We start from the raw sequence: 19,277 nt of genomic DNA, 5'->3' as shown, positions 1-19,277 counted from the left end.
CTTACCTTCCCACTCGAAATATATGTGGGTTCCAATTTTCTACGTGTTCACCGTCACTTGTTATTTTTCATTTTTTAAAAATTCTAGCCATCCTACTGGATATGAAGTGGCATCTCATTGTGGTTTTGATATGCATTTCCCTCATGACTAATGATGTCAAGCACCTTTTCCTGTGCCTATGGGCCATTTTGATATCTTTGAGAAGTGTCTTAAGATTCTTTGCCAAATTTTTAACTGGGTTGTCTTTTCTATAATAGAGTTGTAAGAATCCTTTGTATATTCTAGGTACAAGTTCTTTATCAGATATATGATTTGCAAATGATTTTTCACATTTTTCTGCTTGCCTTTATACTTAATCATGTTCTTTGATGCATAGAAGTTTTAAATTTTGATGATGACTAATTTGTCCATTTTTTCCTTTTGTTGCTTATGTTTTTGTTGTCATAAGAATCCATTGCTAAATCCAAGGTCACAATTATTTACCCCTGTGTTTTATTCTAAAAGTCTTTTAGTTATGGCTCTTATAATTAGGTCTTTGATCCATTTTGAGTCGATTTTTGTATATGGTGTGAAGTAGGGATTCAACTTCATTCTTTTACATGTGGATATACAGTTACCCCAGAAACATTTGTCCAAAAGACTGTTCTTTCTCCGTTGAAAAGCCGTAGCAGCCTTGTTAAAAATTAGTTGATCATAGATGTATGGACAGGTCTATTCCATTGATCTCTCTGTCTGTCTTTATGCCAGTACCTTACTGTTTTGATTGTTGTAGCTTTTGATAACGTTTGAAATTGGGAAGTATAAGTCCTCCCACTTTCTTCTTTTTCAAGATTATTTTGGCTATCCTACATCCCTTGCAATTTGGTAAGAATTTTAGGACCAGCTTGTCCATTTCTGCCAAAATCTTTTGATTGTTTCTTATGTAAACATATTGTCTGCAAAAACAAATTCCCTTTTGATTTTTAAACTTCCTGTTTCCTTTTATTATATTGCTGGCCAGTACCTCTCTTGCTTTTAAGCATTAGCAATGATGGTGGGTATCTTGTCATGCTTATAATCTTAAAGGGAATACAGGTAAATTTTCTCCAGAAGTTTAATATTTGCTCTAGCTTTGAGGAATAAGATATCTATGAAGTAAGGAAAATTTCTGTCTATTGATAGCTGGATAAAATATGCAATAAAGCAATTAAGTGAAATATTGAATATCATCTAAGTGGTAGGTATATGAATGTTTATTACAAAAATCTTTTAACTTTCCTGTGTGTTTGAAAATTTTCCCAATACATTGTTGGGGAGAGGGTCTCAGGAGATGAAAGCAGAACATATTTTCCCAGTAGAATACATTAGTTTTTCAGTTTATGAAGTAAAGTCGATAAAGTGTCATGGAACTGCCTGGGTTCAGGTCCCAGATTCTTGACTTACTAACTGTGGGACATTGAAAAAGTTACTTAACGATCTGTGTTTTAGTTTTCTCTAAAATATTAAAATCGTCTCATAGTTATGAGCATGGCTGGATGGCTGGTTGGCTTGCTCACTATTGGATCAGTGCTTGGCACATATAAGTTTTAATGTGTGTCTGTTACTAGCTGAGCACAACTGAAATATGTGCATTTAATTTTTAGAAACATGTATTTTGCTACATTGTGTTTTAAAATTTCATTTTAAAATTTTTGTTTAGTTAAGATGAGGTCAATGCCAGATCTGCTGGAGTCATGATGGGAGACGGGGATAAGAGGGGAAAAGTGGAGGAATGGACAGGTGGGGATATGAAATGGACTGATTATGTGCATTTGAATAAGAAGTTCATTCTATAATTGATTGGCCTTTTTTTAAAATAAAACTTTGTACTGCACATACGCTCTGAATGTTCTATTGACTTTGAAAATCTTTACACAGCAAAAGACAAAAGCAAAAGTAACATTCATTGCATAAAACCATCCTTTGAATTTCTATAGATTGACCTAGAAGCTGGGAAGGTGAGCACTGTAGCTGGCATTGGAATTCAAGGTACAGATAAAGAAGGTGGAGCAAAAGGAGAACAACAACCCATTAGTTCCCCTTGGGATGTAGTTTTTGGAACATCAGGTATGTGAACTTTTGATATTAAGTGTAAAAGTAAATTTTACTTCATATAAGATTTAAAAATATTCTTGAGGTGGTCATTTGGATTCCATTGCTAGTTACTTTATTTTATACTTTTATACCTATGCCTTGGAGTTCGTTAATTGTGTAAAAACAAAGCTAGCAGTAATATAGATATATATACTAGAGTATGTATTATATATAATATTACATATTTTATCTATAAGATAGTCTGTGTGTTACTCTAAAGAATTATGTATTAGATGCACCCTCCAATTAATGTAGTTCTGAATTTCTTATATTGAAAGGATTATACTGTCAGAACTTCAAAAGATTATTCATGAACAGTAATCAGTAATAATAAAAATAAATTTATTCATAAGTAAGGAACTTACAGTGTCGTTATATACTCTAGTTTGAAAAAGAAATCAGAGGCAGCTGCTTTTGCTTTAGATTTAAAAAATTTATATTAAAGTATGATAGCTTCTTTAAACTTTTACCCTACTGAATTGTGTAGACATTGATAATGAATGAAACTTAACGTTATCTTTATTAACTATATTAATTGACTAAAAGAAATCCAGGAGTACTCTTATTAGTATTCTTATTTTTTATTGGCTCTCAGTGATACTGAGATGGTCATCTACATGTCTAAAATTGGATTGATGAGTAAACAAAGTTAGAATACGTTGAAAATGGAATTTTGGACTAAATGGTTGGTGTTGTCTTCATAAAGAGTATATAAGTACCAGCTTAGTTGAAAGGCTTTACATTTGAGGTAATTTTCTTTTATGATGCCAATTTAATTATGATTGAAATACCCTACTTTTTCGTTATTAACTTTTATGAAGCACTTAATATTCATAAAATAAATGAGTGAACTTCTAGTACTACCCGCCCTTAACACTTAAGTATTTTGTGTAGGTTATTTTTGAGAATTCTATTTATGGAATTGTATGTTGTAAACATTTATAATTTGTTTTGTAGCTCACCAAGGGGGGGATGGTGTAGTAGGAGCAGTGCATCCGACTAAAGGGATACTTCATATGTAGAGAATTTTGAAATATTAATACAGTGAACTAAAACTCAGTCTCCGTTTTATTACCATGCATTAGCAATTCTAAATAATTTCAGTGCTAAATCTTCACCAGTACTTTTCACTTTTACCTCCCTGCCTTATTTGCACTACTTTTGATTATTTTTACTAAATCATATTTTAGCATGATGTTATTTATTACAAGAGCTGTTCTGTAGTGCAAGTAAACAAACTACAGCTACATCTAGCAGCATGGACAAATATAACAAGGGATATTTTGAGTGATAAAGTTACAGAATATGTACAATATAATTTCTTTGTATGTAGAAATCTACAATATGATTTCTTTTATAGCAAGTACAATAGCATTTAATACAAGCATTGGGAGATCCATTCAGACATAATAAAGTTAAAAAGTAAGAAGAATGATAAATGCACATTTTTATACTAGTGGTTCCTTATGGGAAGAGGAGCAATTAGGTAAGAAAAACAAATAAAAGGCATCCATATGGGAAAAGAAAAGTGAAATTGTCTCTATTTGCTGATGACATGATTTTATGTATAGAAAATCCTTATGACTCCACCAAAAGACTATTAGAGTTGATAAATTTTGTAAAGTTGAAGATTACATAATCAACATACAAAAATTAATAGTGTTTCTGTATACTAACAGTGAACTATCCAAAAAGGAAATTATGGAAACAATTTCATTGACAGTAGCATTTAAAAAAGCAAAATACTTAAGAGTAAATTTAACCAAGGAGGTAGAAAGATCTGTATACAGAAAACTATAAATCATTGATGAAACAATTTGAAGAAGACAATAAATGGAGAGATACTCCATGTTCATGGATTGGAAGAATTAATATTGTTAAAATGTTCATACTACCCAAAGCATTATACCGATTCAGTGTAACTTCTATCAAAACTGTGTTGTCATTTTTCTTAGAAATAGAAAAAAACTGTCTTAAAATATGTATAGAACTAGAAAAGATCCTGAATAACCAAAACAGTCTTGAGCATAAAGAACAAAGCTGGAGGCATCACACTTCCTGATTTCAAGCTATGAAGCTGTTGTAATCGAAACGGCATGGTACTGTTATAAAAACACACATATCAACCAATATAACAGGATAGAAAACCCAGAAATAAACCCAAGTATTTACAGTCAAATGATTTTCAGCAAAAGTGCCAAGAACACACAATGAGGAAAGGACAATTCCTTCCATAAATGGTGTTGGGAAAACTGGATATCCACATGCAGACAAATGAAATTGGACCATATCATATACAAAAACCAACTCAAAATAGATTAAAGACTCACAAGGCCTGAAACGGTAAAACTACAAGAAGAAAGGAAAAGATCCACAGCAGTGATCTGGGCAATGAATGATTTCTTGGATAGGACTCCAAAAAACACAGGCAACAAAAGCAAAAATAGACCAATGGGATTGCATCAAACTAAAAAGCTCTATACAGCAAAGAAAACAGTTAACAGAATGAAGAGACAACCTATGGGTTGGGAGAAAATATCTGCAAAGCATATAACCGATAAAGGGCTAATGTCCAAAATATGTAAGTGACTCAATATCAAGAAAACAACCTGACTAAAATATAGGGAAAGGGTCTCACAAACATTTCTCAAAAGAGATATGAATAGTAAGCAGATATATGAGAAAATATTCATCTCTAATCGTCAAGAAAATGAGAATTAAAGCAATGATGCAATATTACCTCACACCTGTTAGAATGACTTTATCAGAAAGACAAATGATAAATGTTGATGTGGATGCGGAAAAAAGAGGACCTTTGTACACTGTTGGGATTGTAAATTAATACATTTTGGAAAATAGTATGGAGGTGCCTGAAAAAATGAAAAATAGAATATTTATATGATCCAGTAGTCCGACTTAACAAAGGCATTTAAATTGCTGTGTCATAGAGATATTTGCACTCCCATATTTATTTCAGCGTTATTCACAATTGCTAAGATATGGAGGCAACCCAAGTGTTCATCAGTGGATGAATGGATAAAGAAAATGTATATCTAAGACTGGGCATGGTGGCCGACGCCTGTAATCCCAGCACTTTGGGAGGCTGAGGCAGGCAGATCACCTGAGGTCAGGAGTTCAAGACCAGCCTGGCCAACATGGTGAAGCCCCGTCTATACAAGAATACAAAAATTAGCCAGGTGTGATAGTAAATGCCTGTAAAAATCCTAGCTACTTGGGAGGCTGAGGTGGGAGAATCACTTGAACCCAGGAGGCAGAGGTTGCAGTGAGCCAAGATCACACCACTACACTCCAGCCTGGGCAACAGAGCAAGACTCCGTCTCTGAAAAAAACAAAAAGAAAACGTATATCTACACACTGGAATACTATACAGCTTTAAATACTGTCATTCATGACGACATGGATGGAAGCAGAGTACGTTATGCTAAGTGAAATAAGCCAAACACAGACAGGCAGATACTGTATGATCTTACTTGTGGAATCTAAAAACGTCAATCTTAGGCCAGGCATGATGGCTCATGCCTATAATCCCAGCACTTTGGGAGGCTAAGGTGAGAGGATTTCTTAAGGCTAGGAGTTTGAGACCAGTCTGGTCAACATAGCAAGACACTATTTCTACAAAAGAAATTTTAAAATAAAAAATAAATTAAAAAAAATTGTAAGAAAATCTCAGAAAAAGAACATAGGAAGGTGGTTGCTAGAGGCTAGGAATAAGGGAAGGTATGGGGAAAGGGAAGAGGTTGATCCAAGGGTACAAAGTTTCAGTTGGAGGAATAAGTTTTAGAGATAATTGTGCACTGCATGGTGACTGACTTGTAGTTATGTATTTCACAGCTGCTAAAAGAATAGATACTTAACATTCGCACCACACAGAAAAAAATGTTGGTAAGGTCATAGATATATTATTTAGCTTGATTGAATCTTTCTACAGTGTACACATAGATCAAAACATGACATTGTACCCCACAAATGTACACAATTATTATTGGTCAATTAAAAATTTGAAAAAAGAGATGTAGGAAAGGGACTAGAAATATCTCATTATTTTAAATCTACATGTAGTATGTAAATGCATGTGTTTATGTATTTTAAATAGTGTCTGAATATTTAACCTAACTATGCTGTACAGTTATAAAAATAATATAAAGTGACTTTTACAAAATTACGTTTTATCTGTGTTCGTTTTTTAATTGTCATTCTTAATATGGTCAGAACATCATGCACCAAAAATAATTACTACACTAAGTTCATTTTTTCAGCAGATACATTGTAATGTTTCTAAAATGTGTGTCAGGTCTGTGTTGACTCCATTTGTACCAGACAACAACCTGAAAGACGTTTAGCATAAAGGTTGAAACTCCTATCAGTATCTTTTTTTTTTTTTTTTTGAGACTGAGGCTCGCCGTATCACCTAGGCTGGAGTGCAGTGGCGTGATCTCTGCTCACTGCAACCTCTGCCTCTCGGGTTCAAGCAATTCTCCTGCCTCAGACTCCCGAGTAGCTGAGATTACAGGTGTGCACCACCATGCCTGGCTAATTTTTGTGTTTTTAGTAGAGATGGGGTTTCACCATGTTGGCCAGGCTGTTCTCTAACTCCTGACCTTGAGTGATCCACCCGCCTTGGCCTCCCAAAGTGCTGGGATTACAGGTATGAGCCACTGCGCCCAGCCAAAACCCGTATCAGTATCTAAGTACTTTAAGACGTTACCTGATTTTGAGTCATTTGTAGAAAGGATAACGTGCCAGAATCCCATTAACCTTTCTTGGCCCTTTAATCAACATTTTCCCTGGATAGAAGTTTAGCCATTCTTCTACAACCTTTAATGGTTGAAATCCAACTATTTAGTATGCTAGTCTGATAATCTACAGTGTTCGTATTTATGTACTTCAATAAATGCTTCTCTGACTCCCATTATTAATATGATACAAAATACCATGAAAATATTTTTGCTTTAAAAAAAATCAGACGACACAGGGAGTTTTGAAGGAATAAATTTGATGCAGTATGACTAATATATTTTTATTTTGTTAAAATAAGAAGTTATATCTTTATGTCTAAAATTTGAGAGAAGATTCTTATACTGCCTTATCACGTTGACTTGGTGTTGAGTTTTCTTTAGGTTAAGTAGGTATAATTTATATAAAGTGAAATTTACCCTTATTAGGTATGTAATTCTATGAAATTTGACAAATATGTGCAGTCTTGTAACTTTTACCACAGTCAAGATACAGAATATTTTCATCCCGAAAAGTTATTTCATAGCCTGTTGTTGACTCTCCCCCGACCACCATCACACTCACCCCAGCAACTGGCAGCAGTGATCTCTTTCCTGTTCTCTGTCATCTTTCATGTCTGGCTTCTTCCATTTAGCATAATGTTTTTGAGATTCATCTCTGTGGTTCCATGTATCAGTAATTTGTTCTCTTTTATCAATGAGTATTAGTTCGTTGTATGGCTGTACCACAGTTTGTTTATTCATTCACCAGTTGATAGACATTTGAAGGTATTTCTAGTTTTCAGTGGCTATAGAAAACCTCCATAAACATTTGTGCACGGTTTTTGTTTTGTGGTAATATGCATTCTCTTCTTTTGGGCAAATGCCTAAGAATGAGATTACTGGGTCATATGGTAAGTGAATGTGTACAAGAAACTGCCAGACTGTTTTCCACAGTGGCTGTTTTCTTAAAGTCCCAAATGTCTGTTGGGAGTCATTGCTTCTGCCTGAAGAACTTCTTATGACACAGGTCTGCTGGCAGTGATTTCTCTTGCCTTTATTCTGGTCTGAAAAAGTATCTAGCTTTCATTTTTGAAAATTATTTTTATTGCATATGTGAATCTGGATTAACATTTTTTCTTTTAATATTTTAAAGATATTACTCCATTGTCTTTTGACTTACATAGTTTTCCACAAGACATCTGTTTTAATATTATCTCTTGTTCTTTATATGTAAAGTGTATTTTTTTCTCTGGTTGCTTTCAAGATTCTATCTTTGGTTTTCAGCAGTTTGATATATCTGAGAATTATCCTGCTTGGAGTTCTTAAATCTGTGGTTTGACATTCATTATTTTCAAGAAATTCTCACTCATTATCTCTTCAGATATTTTTTTCTGCCCCTTTCCGTCTTTCTCTTTCTGGGACTTCAGTTACTCATGTTAGATTTCTTCTTAATATTATATTCAATAACTCTCTTGGTCATATCTGTGTTCTTATACTCCTATTTTTGTATTTTTTTACTTTCATTCTTCTTTTGTTCTTTTTTTTTTTTTTTTTTATTCTTCTTTTTTTTCTTTTTGTACTGGTAATTTCTACCAATTAATCTTGAGTCATTAATTCTTCAGCTGTGTCTAGTCAACTGATGAGCCTGTTGTATAGTCCATTCTCATACTGCTATAAAGATACTACCTGAGACTAGGTAGTTTATAAAGAAAGGAGGTTTAATTAACTCACAGTTCCACATGGCTGGGGAGGCCTCAGGAAACTTAAAATCACAGCAGAAGGTGAGGAGGAAACAAAGCACATCTTACTTAGCAGGCAGCCAAGAGAGAGTATCAAGGGGGAAGTGCCAGACACTTACCAAGCAACCACATCTTGTAAGAACTCATTCACTATCATGAGAACAGCATGAGGGAAACTACCCTCATGATCCAATCACTTTCCACGAGGTCCCTCCCTCGACATGTGGGGATTACAATTCAGATTACAATTCGAGATGAGATTTGGGTGGGAACACGGCCAAACAATATCATTTGTAGAAGGAATTTTTCATCTCTAATATTATGCCTTTTTAATATAGCATTTGCATTTCTTACAGATTCATCTCTGCTGAAATTCCTTATCCATTTAGGTGTGTTGACCACCTTTTTCTCTAGGTTCTTTAACATACTATGCATAGTTATTTCAAAGTCTGTATTAGATAGTTCCAAATTTGGGGACTATCCTCGAGTCTGTTTCTGATCATTCCTTTGTTACTCAGAAGTGGGTAATGTTTTTGCTTTTATGTGTCTCTTCTCATGATTTATTGTATGTCAATCATCTTGTATAAAACAATAGAGGCTGAGATAAATAGTACTTATGTTATAATTATTGAAGATTGAGTCAATTTGGTCAGGAGCTGAGCTGGGCTTTGGTTTTATTATTGCTATGTCAGTGCACCATATGTTTTAAATTCCTCTAGCTGGGCAGCTGTTGCCTTCTGATTTTGCCTCAGTACATGGGCCAAGATTAGCTGGAGGATTTTCTCAGTGTTAGTCCTCTACCCTCAGCCCTCAGTCATCCCTGTAAAACAAAGCCACATGGTGGTTCCCTCTCTCCACTCTTGCAGCCGTCCCAGGGATAGACTGCTACTAGTTGTTATTCTGCCCCAGGCTTGTGTTGTGGATGGGGATGTTCTCTGTTGTTCAGACTCAGCCTTGGGAAGGCCCTGAGTGCCTAGGCCTTGAGGAAAGGATGTGGGGAGCTTTTTCATTGTTGCTGTTCCTCTCTCTGGCAGCCAGACTCTGTCTTGTGTCTGTGATTGGTTTGGGGAGTCTCCTGTTTCTCCCCTAGCAGAATGAGAACTCTGCTTGGTTTCAGTAGGGCATTTTTTCATCTACCTTTTCCACAGCTGTAAATGGTATTTTCCTGTGCTCTGTGCAAAGTGACAGGCTTTGCTGCCCTTCCCTAGTGACTTAAGACTTTGATTCCTAAGAGGTTTAGAGACTTTGTAGAAACAAATCTGTGTAGAAGCACTGATGGAGAATTTCACGGATGCTGTTAGGAAGGTTCTAGTCATAGGTACTTAAAATGACAGAATTTTTTTAAAGCTGGATTTCAGGTAATTTTCATGTTGACATTTGTTGATTTTATTTCTGTTTTCTAAAAATATGTCTAATCTCTACTGATAATTATGAGTGAGTTTTGCCTTTAAAAATATTCTCAGAACCTTTTCAGCCTCTGTCGTTGTTGTTTTAAAAAATTTTTAATTTGTGATTGTTGAAAGTCAGTAATATTAAGTGCACTCTTTTTTGTAATTTTACCTTTTATTTTAGATTGGGAGGTATGTGTGCAGGTTTGTTGTGTAGGTCTAAGTATACTCTTAATTTAAAATGGAAATGTTCATGATTACCACATTCTTGTTAGAGGAAACAAATCTAATACCCATACTCAGTGATGGAACTGTGTGCTTTGGAGACCACACTCCAGGATGAACAGTTGTAAATTGTTAATATGACTCTTGTTACTTTGATAGATATTATAAATGCTAGCCCACTTTTTTTTTTTTTTAAACTTTCATTTTGTACAAAAACAAACTCTTCAGTGCTCAGGGTAAAAATTTCTGGAGAAGTGGTCTAGCACGGTGGCTATGAGCAGGGACCCTGGAGCCAGAACAGCTAGGTTTGCAGCTCCACATCTTAGTAGTTGTGTGACTTTGGACAAGTTTCATAGCCTCTTTATACCTCAACTTTCCCATCTAAATTGATGATACAAATAGTACCTACCTGAAAGGCTTACCATGAGGATAAGAATTAATATATGTAAAGCACTTAGAACAGTGTCTGGTGCACAGAAAGCATAATATAATATACGTGTTTGCTATTATCACTGTTTTCTATAAGATAAGAATTTTGTCATAAAGTGTCACGAACAGATGCTGATGATCTGAACCAAACAGGAAATGGGAAGACAAGGGACTAGAAAATAACTTTAAAGACATTATCCAACCATCGACCATTCCCAGGGGTACAGGGAGAGAAAGGCAGATAGGTAAACCTCACTCTGCATCCTGGAGTAGGAGGCTGTGGGTACATTTAATCAGATCCCTGTTTCTGATCACGGACAGAAATGCACTTGAGTACTTGTTACCAGAGCTAAGTCCATGGATCAGAGGCAGAAGGGAGAGTGAAAAAGGGACAAGCAGAGAACTGAACCAAATAGTTCCTTCATTCTCATCAGAACATTCATAATCTAGAGTCAGATTCACTAATGAATCATTTTCCAAGTTTAGCTGGGTGAATTTCAGCAAATTATTTAGCCTCTTTGAAGCTGGCTTTTTATAAAATGAAGATGATGATAATAAGACTTGTTGAGGTTGTTGAATGAACTGAAGGAAGTAATTCATGTAAAATGATTAGCTCGGTGCCATCAACACAGAAAGTGACCTGGGTGATGATTATCATTATCCTCATAAGTTGCTATCTAGAATTCCAAACACCTGAACCCTGACCTGACACTGCTGCTGCTTCTCTACTTTTTCTCCTTCCTCGGGCATCTGAAGGAAATAAGTACGCAGAGACCAAAACTAAACCAATGCCCATACTTTATCTATCACTGGGAAGCTTTTGCCTTATTATAGTAAGCCCCAGCTGAGCTAGACCGACCTGTTTGGAGAACTAGATAACAAAGTTAAATTTGATCTTTCACTCAGCTATGCACCAACATAGCTCTCCTTTGCCAAGACAGAGGCTCTAAAAGCAAGCTAAGAAAAGCAAATGTTTTTGTTCCTAAAGCTTAGAGCTAAATTTGCCTAACTCACCCTTCTGAGATTTTCTTAGGGTGGGACATTGATGTGAAAGAGAAAGAAAAAGGCAGTTTTCAAGGTGGGAACAGGATGACAAACCAGTTCAGAAGGAATTCTTGCAGTAATCCCTGATAGTGGCTTAGGTCAAGGTGGAGGTGGTGAGAAGTGGTCAGATTTTGAATATATTTTGAATAAGGAGCCTACATAATTTGCTGATGGATCATGTGTGATATGTGAGAGAAAGGAGAAATTAAAGATGACTCCAAGGCTTATGACCTGAGAAGCTAAAAGGATGGAGTGCTTTTATTTTCATTTACTTGGTCAAACTTGCAGTCTTGTTACCCATAAGGTCCTAACATTGGCTGGGGCTGACTTTCCAATCAAGATAAGTTGTATAAAAATATCTGTCTATATTTCTCTCAATAATGGTTCTCAGTGTAGAAGGCTTATAAATCTTTTGTTATATTTACCCTTAGGTGTTTGATGTTTTTAAATGTCGTTATAAATTTTCTTTTATATTTGCTGCTGTAAACTGATAAAAGAATTTATCCTTGCTTGTACCCAACAACATTGCTAAATTCCTGTATAAAATTGTGAAGATTTTCTATGTACATAATTATGTCATCTGCTAATAACTACAGTTTTATTTCTAATCTTTTTGTACTTTGCTTCTTTTTCCTTCTTTGTTGCACAAACTAGGACCTCCATAAGGTGTTAAATAGAAGTGTTGATAGTAGGTATCTTTGTCTCATTTTTATTCTTGGGGGATGTTTGTAGGATTTTGTTCTTAAGTAGGATGTTTGCTGTGACTCTCTTAAAAATGTTCTTTATAAGATTAAATAAATTGCCTTCTGATCCTAGTTTGCTAAGAGTTTTTATCATGAATGGAAGCTTGTTAGAGATGTTGAAAGGCTTTACTGTTATGCGTGGCTTTGGAGTTCTCAGCCCTATCAGATCCCAAATCCCCTTCCTATAATACATTTTATGAAAAGCCTGCTTTACCATATCTAAAGTGAAATTCATAGGTAATATAATCCACCTGTGCCGTATATTGATATATACATATTATAAATATAGAGAAGAAATAAGCATAATTTATAATAAAATAGTGTAGTCATTATGTAAATGATCTGGCATGACTATATTATTTGATATATTACCCATCAAATATCCACAGCATTTTTTAGGGTGGGCTGCCACTCCCATTCAGCATCATTGTTTGAGAGGATAATAGTGCGGGTTTACATCTATAGCAGACTTCTGGGATTAGAGATGAATCATTAGTACTATTAGGAAATACCAACCATCATTAGGATAGTTTTAGGGCTTTCTTTTTTTGTGGTTTCTAGGGGAAAGTTTACTCATTCAACAAATACCTGCTGAGCGTTTGGCATGTGCCAGGCACTATTCTGTGTGCTACTAATAAAACTGTGAATAAAACAAAGTTGCTGGCCTGTTAGACCTTATGCTCAGTAGAGGAGAAAGGCAGTAAATTAATAAATAAGTAACATGTAAGATAGTGATAAATGCTACAGTGAAAAATAGGCAAGGTAAGGAGCTAAGAATGATGGGTGTGTGTGGGGGGGTATTAGATGGGGGAGTAGGGGAGAAGCTTGAGCAGAGATCTGAATGTTCATATCTGGGTGTAAGCTTTCTAGGATAAGAAAGGTATAGAAGTTGAAAGACAGCAAATTGTTTAGCAGCTAACATGATGTCTGGCACCATGTCAGGTGCTTTGTTTATACTGTTTTATTCCTTCCAGTAATCTTATGTAGAGAGTGATGATGTGCTAATTTTACAGATGAGGAAATTGAGGCACACACATTAGAAAGTGATGTAGCTACTACAATTCAAATCCAGACCCACCTGGTTCCAAAGCTAAGGAACTGGTAAAGGAATGCTTTCAGGAGCCCTCTTCTTTTAGTGGTCTATCACATTACCATAAGAGTAATTACATTTCATTCAGAGAAATGGGAGAACAGGGTAGAGGACTTGAAAACATAATCATTTACATTTTTTCATGTAGCATTTTAAAAATACTTGAACCGGCTGGGCACGGTGGCTCATGCCTGTAATCCCAGCACTTTGGGAAGCCAAGGTGGGTGGATCATGAGGTTAGGAGATCGAGACCATCCTGGCTAACACGGTGAAACCCCATCTCTACTAAAAATACAAAAAAATCAGCCGAGTGTGGTGGTGTGTGCCTGTAGTCCCAGCTACTCGGGAGGCTGAGGCAGGAGAATGGCGTGAACCTGGGAGGCGGAGCTTGCAGTGAGCCAAGATTGCGCCACTGCACTCCAGCCTGGGGGACAGAGTGAGACTCCATCTCAAAAAAAAAAAAAAAAATTTGAACCAATAAAGGCTTTGAAATATTGTGAATGGAAAACATTCCAAATTAAGTTAGAATGAATAAGATTATTCATTTTCATGGGCTTTCCATGTTTTTATTTCTACCACCTACTGAAGTTTTTGTTTTTCTTGGTCATTTCCATAGTTGATAATACCATTGACTATGCAGGAACATAAAAGTCATTTTCATTGTTTAATACTAAAAAATTTATTATCTTAGATTTATGGTAGATTTAACAGAAATAAGCAATTCTAAACTGAGTGCTTTCTTAGGTACCAAATACCATCTGTTGGTAATACATGCATTGTTAATACTTACTGTAAAATTAACAAACTTCTTAAGTGGAAGAGGTTGTATTATACTTTTTACCCTCTATGGTGTCTATTGAAGGGCTGTTCAGTTTGTAAATGTATTTATATTTTCCTAGTATAAATATGTAAAATTAAGGTCCAGATTCACTAAATGATCATGGCTAACATTTGAGCGATGTTGCCTCCAGGCTTTACTCTGAGTGCATCATATGCTTTGAGCCTTTTATTTGAATGTCAGTATATCTAACATAACAGAATATTTTATTAGCTTAGGTTTCCTGTTCATTTTAGTAGTCCCAGGTTGTGGCTCTAGAATAACTGGAACATTGTGGTATGCAAAAAATTAATTGTGGAAAGCTTTTGATGTAGTTTTAAGGTGATTAAGCAGAGACAGTCCCCAGAATATATGTGTGCCAGTGTCACTTTTAATAGTTTATGTCATGTAAAATAAGAAATCAGATGTTTAAAAACATTGTTAATACTCACTGTAAAATTAACAAACTGCTGAGGCAGAGTTCAGATGCAGAGATGCAGAGGACGTATTGCTAGTAAGAATACTTTGGATACCTGTGAAATTGTTGTGGGTAAAATTACAAGTCTAAAAAAGTAAACCTTTCACAAGAAAACAAAATTTTCAAAGATAACTTGAAACATTGCAGATCCTTTTATTTATCAGATGATTTATAAACATATTGTTATCCTCCATAAATTTAACATTTTAAAACCATTGGAGTGTTTGTATTAACCAGATATGTATATTATAATAATAATGATTTATTTTTATAAAGGTTCAGAGGTCCAAAGAGGTGACATTTTGTGGATAGCCATGGCAGGGACTCATCAGATATGGGCACTCCTACTGGACTCTGGCAAACTGCCAAAGAAAAAGTAAGTGACAGCCTCTCTCTTTGAGTAGAGTGTACTACTTGGTGTTCATATAATTTCTTTTTTCAAAATCACCATCCTCACTGTACCAGTCAGGATGTGCTAGGTTGTACTGCCATAGCACACAACGCAGATTCTCAGTGACTTAAAACAAGGCGTGTTTCTTGCTCACTCACGTGAGTTCACTGGGGAGCGCTACTCTGTCGCCCAGGCTGATGAAACAGCCTGGAGCTGTCGGGAGCTTTGCCAGTCGTCCTGGCACAGTGAGAGAGAAAGAGGTAGTAAGTCACTCAGTGACTGTTAAAAATTTCTACTCAGAAGTGACACACATCACTTCTACTTACATTTTATCAGCCAGAGTAAGTCTTAGGGCCACACTTCACTTCAGGGAACCTGCAAAGAATCATTCTCCTTACTGTCTAGAAAGAGAACTAAGAATATTCAGTGGACCCTTATCTTTTAAGACATAGTTGAACTATCTCTAATCATTCATTCAAATAGTTGGATACCACATAGCAGAGTGCTTAATAACTCAGTTTTTGTAGTCAGGCCTGAGACTGAATCTTGGCTCTGCCATTTATTATCTGTGTGAGTTTAGGAGAGCCACTTTAACTTTTGAAGCCTCAGTTTCCTTATTTATATTACCTCATAGGCTTGCTTTGAGAATTAATAATACATGTGGAGAACTTGGCATAGTGCCTAACATGTACAGTAAACATAGGTAGCTTTGCTGTCACAAGGATATAAGGATGAAAGGGTAGTGTCTGCAAAGTTTCTCATGTTTTTTCCTTAGACCCTTTCCTCTTCCCCCAATACCCCAGGCAGAACTGGCCATACTCTTCTCTGTGACCTCACTGTACCTGGTATATAGTTACATCACTGCGCTAAGTTTTCCTGCCCCAACCCACTGCCCCTTCCTCTTTCTCTCTCTTCTCTCTTTTTGATTGTTCTTGTTTTTAGCCATTTCCTCTTACTAAACTGTCTCTTAAAGGAAAGGATCCTCTCCCATTCATTTTTGTGTCCCTTGTACCCAGCACAGTATTTGGTACCTAAGAGGAGCTCAGTAAGGGTTTGAGAATAAATGAATAAAAGCCATTAACCAGAAAGGCTGTCAAATAGCCATGGAAAATGATCATCTCAAGTTACCATTATTAATAGAAAGCCACATTTATATAGATCATTCAAAATAGCAGATATTCCAAATAGTGTGTATGTTTGTGCATGTTGCTTTGGACACATTTATATAATGTTTTAAGACATTTAATCATTTAGCAAATATTTATGAAACGTACTATATGCTAGGCAATAGGGATGAAATAACAAGCTCACTATGTTAAGGATACAATGAAAAGATGTGGTTGTTGTCATCAGTGAACTTACAGAGGAAGAATCAGATCAGCAAACCATTAAAAGTTAGTGTGTGCAGGCCGGGCGCGGTGGCTCACGCTTGTAATCCCAGCACTTTGGGAGGCCGAGGCAGGCGGATCACGAGGTCAGGAGATCGAGACCACAGTGAAACCCCGTCTCTACTAAAAATACAAAAAATTAGCCGGGCCTAGTGGCAGGCGTCTGTAGTCCCAGCTACTCAGAGAGGCTGTGGCAGGAGGATGGCGTGAACCCGGGAGGCGGAGCTTGAAGTGAGCCGAGATTGAGCCACTGCACTCCAGCCTGGGCAACAGAGTGAGACTCCATCTCAAAAAAAAAAAACAAAAAAAAAACTTAGTGTGTGCAGAAGGAATCGCTGCAAATTGAAATTGTTCGGCCAGGCGCGGTGGGTCACGCCTGTAATCCCAGCACTTTGGGAAGCCGAGGTGGGCAGATCACAAGGTCAGTAGTTCAAGACCAGATTGACAACATGGTGAAACCCCGTCTCTACTAAAAATACAAAAAGTTAGCTGGGCGTGGTGGCGTGCACCTGTAGTCCCAGCTACTCAGGAGGCTGTGGCAGGAGAATCACTTGAACCCAGGAGGCGGAAGGTTGCAGTGAGCTGAGATTGTGCCACTGCACTCCAGCCAGGGCGACAGAGCGAGACTCCATTTGAAAAAAAAAAAAATTGAAATTTTTCCTTATGTAAGTAAGAGGAAGATGCAACATCAGTAAGATTTGAGTTGTCAAGGAGGGCTTCTTGGAAGAGGCAATTAAACAGTGACCTGATAAAGTAGTAGGAGTTAGGGAGAGTGGGAAGTTTTCCAGGCAAGAATTGGCACTAGTGATGTCAGTAGAAGCCAGATCACTCTGTGCCTTGTGAGTACTTTTAAGGGATTTGGATATTCTACAAGCCTTTCTAGAAAGGTTTAAGCTGGGAAGTGACATGATTAGATTTGTGTTTTTTAAAGAACACTGGCAGCACTCAGAGTGCAGCAAGACTAGAGACAGAGATAAGAGATACCACTGAGGAGCCTATTGCTGTTATCCAGGCAAGAGGTGATAGTAGCCTGAACAGTGAGATTACCAATAAGATTTTACATGAGGCATAATTATAAACAGCAAACAGAAGTTGCCAGAATATGCTGTTCTGGGTGATGGCTGTTTTAGGCATAGATGGTCCAGAGCTGCCTAAATTTCCTCATAAATAGAGTTGTCACTCTCCTTCATAATGGGAAATTGGCACTAGGACCACACTGACCTGTATTTTAATTTTAAGGAAGTATTATCTTTATTACTGATCTTCAGGTGGTAATGACCCTTAGCATTTTAAAAGTTATTGTTTCTCCCTACTCTTTTCTTTATTTAATTAAGGAAACTCTTTTTTAAAGTATTAAGACTCCTTGTAGACTCCTTTCAATTAATTTGTTTAGCATATTAGTTATTACATATATTGTACTTGCTATGTTTATACATTTCTTGAATAAGTGGCCATATTTTATGCATGCTAAATCCCTTTGCCTCTGTCCCCTGCTCCCTACCTAACTTATTATGGGAACATATCAGCCAGTAAGTGATGGTGAGTTCAGACTTTTGCGTGTTGTACCATATTCAGAAACGATTTACACAGACTCTCATTTTGTGTCCTGAGTCAGCTGCTTCCCTTCCCTCAACACAACACACTACCATGTCTTCCTTACAATCTCTCTGGCATAAACTTAGAAACCAGGGTCTAAAACTTTCTCTGCATTACAAAAGGAATCATTGCAATAGTTCTTTAGAAATTTCCCTAATGTACATAAGAAATTGATTTGTACAATTGATATAATTGTACATAATTATCCCATGTAATGGTAAGATAATTATGTACAATTATATCGTTTTTCATATAATAGTAATAATGTCTGACCTGGCTATCTTTCAAAAATTATTCTTTAATTCCTTTTGCTAGTCTCTATTTATATACAAGAACACAAAACATTTTTAATGAAAATTGAAGCTTTAAACTATCAAGAGCTAGATAATCTTTTTAGTTCCCTTTCAGAACCTCATATTGCATGAAACTAAGAAGTTAAGAATTTAAGGTAGTAAAAACAACGTATCTCATCAATAATCTGATCATTATTTTTATCTTATAATTCTAACTCTATCAGGGGTTTCTCATTTAACATTTGAAAGTGATTTCAGTTTTGTGTATATCAAAGTAAAGTAAGAAGTTCCCTACACAGTGGGTAAATAAGTTAATGGTTGGAAAAATGATCATGAAAGCTGACTTGAACAATTTAACTAGGCTAAGATCACTAGTTTGTTTTTTTATGAGGCTTATCACTATTGATTATTTACATTCATTTATTTAAGAACTAAATTGCACACAATATACCACATGTTGACTCCACCTATGAACTTGTCTTTTTCAGTGAGTTAACAAAAGGAACCTGCCTTAGGTTTGCTGGAAGTGGAAATGAAGAGAATCGAAACAACGCCTATCCTCACAAGGCAGGTTTTGCCCAACCTTCAGGCCTTTCCTTGGCCTCTGAAGATCCCTGGAGCTGCTTGTTTGTAGCAGATAGTGAGAGCAGTACAGTGAGAACCGTTTCACTGAAAGATGGAGCAGTGAAGCACCTCGTAGGAGGAGAAAGAGACCCCATGGTAATGACAGTCATTCTTGCACAGTACGCTCAGACACTGAGCAAGTTCTCAGTTTTGTGAATTATAGAAAGTTAATAAGATTTAAGAG

The 19,277-nt window shown here is 36.2% G+C and overlaps 1 protein-coding gene across 2 annotated transcripts in view; it reads left to right on the top strand.

The window, feature by feature from the left end:
* Positions 1 to 19,277, top strand: part of NHLRC2 (NHL repeat containing 2) — a 62,158-nt gene that overhangs the window by 27,554 nt on the left and 15,327 nt on the right. For both annotated transcript variants that reach the window (XM_003255491.4, XM_030806859.1), the window contains exons 5-7: positions 1,956 to 2,085; positions 15,078 to 15,177; positions 18,958 to 19,189. In XM_003255491.4, the coding sequence (XP_003255539.1) occupies positions 1,956 to 2,085; positions 15,078 to 15,177; positions 18,958 to 19,189 (462 nt within the window). The remainder of the gene's footprint in view (positions 1 to 1,955; positions 2,086 to 15,077; positions 15,178 to 18,957; positions 19,190 to 19,277) is intronic.

This window comes from Nomascus leucogenys, chromosome 3 (assembly GCF_006542625.1).
Source record: "Nomascus leucogenys isolate Asia chromosome 3, Asia_NLE_v1, whole genome shotgun sequence".
Lineage (NCBI taxonomy): Eukaryota > Metazoa > Chordata > Mammalia > Primates > Hylobatidae > Nomascus > Nomascus leucogenys.
Note: the sequence above shows the minus strand (reverse complement) of the source record. Positions and strands in the feature narration are given on the sequence as shown.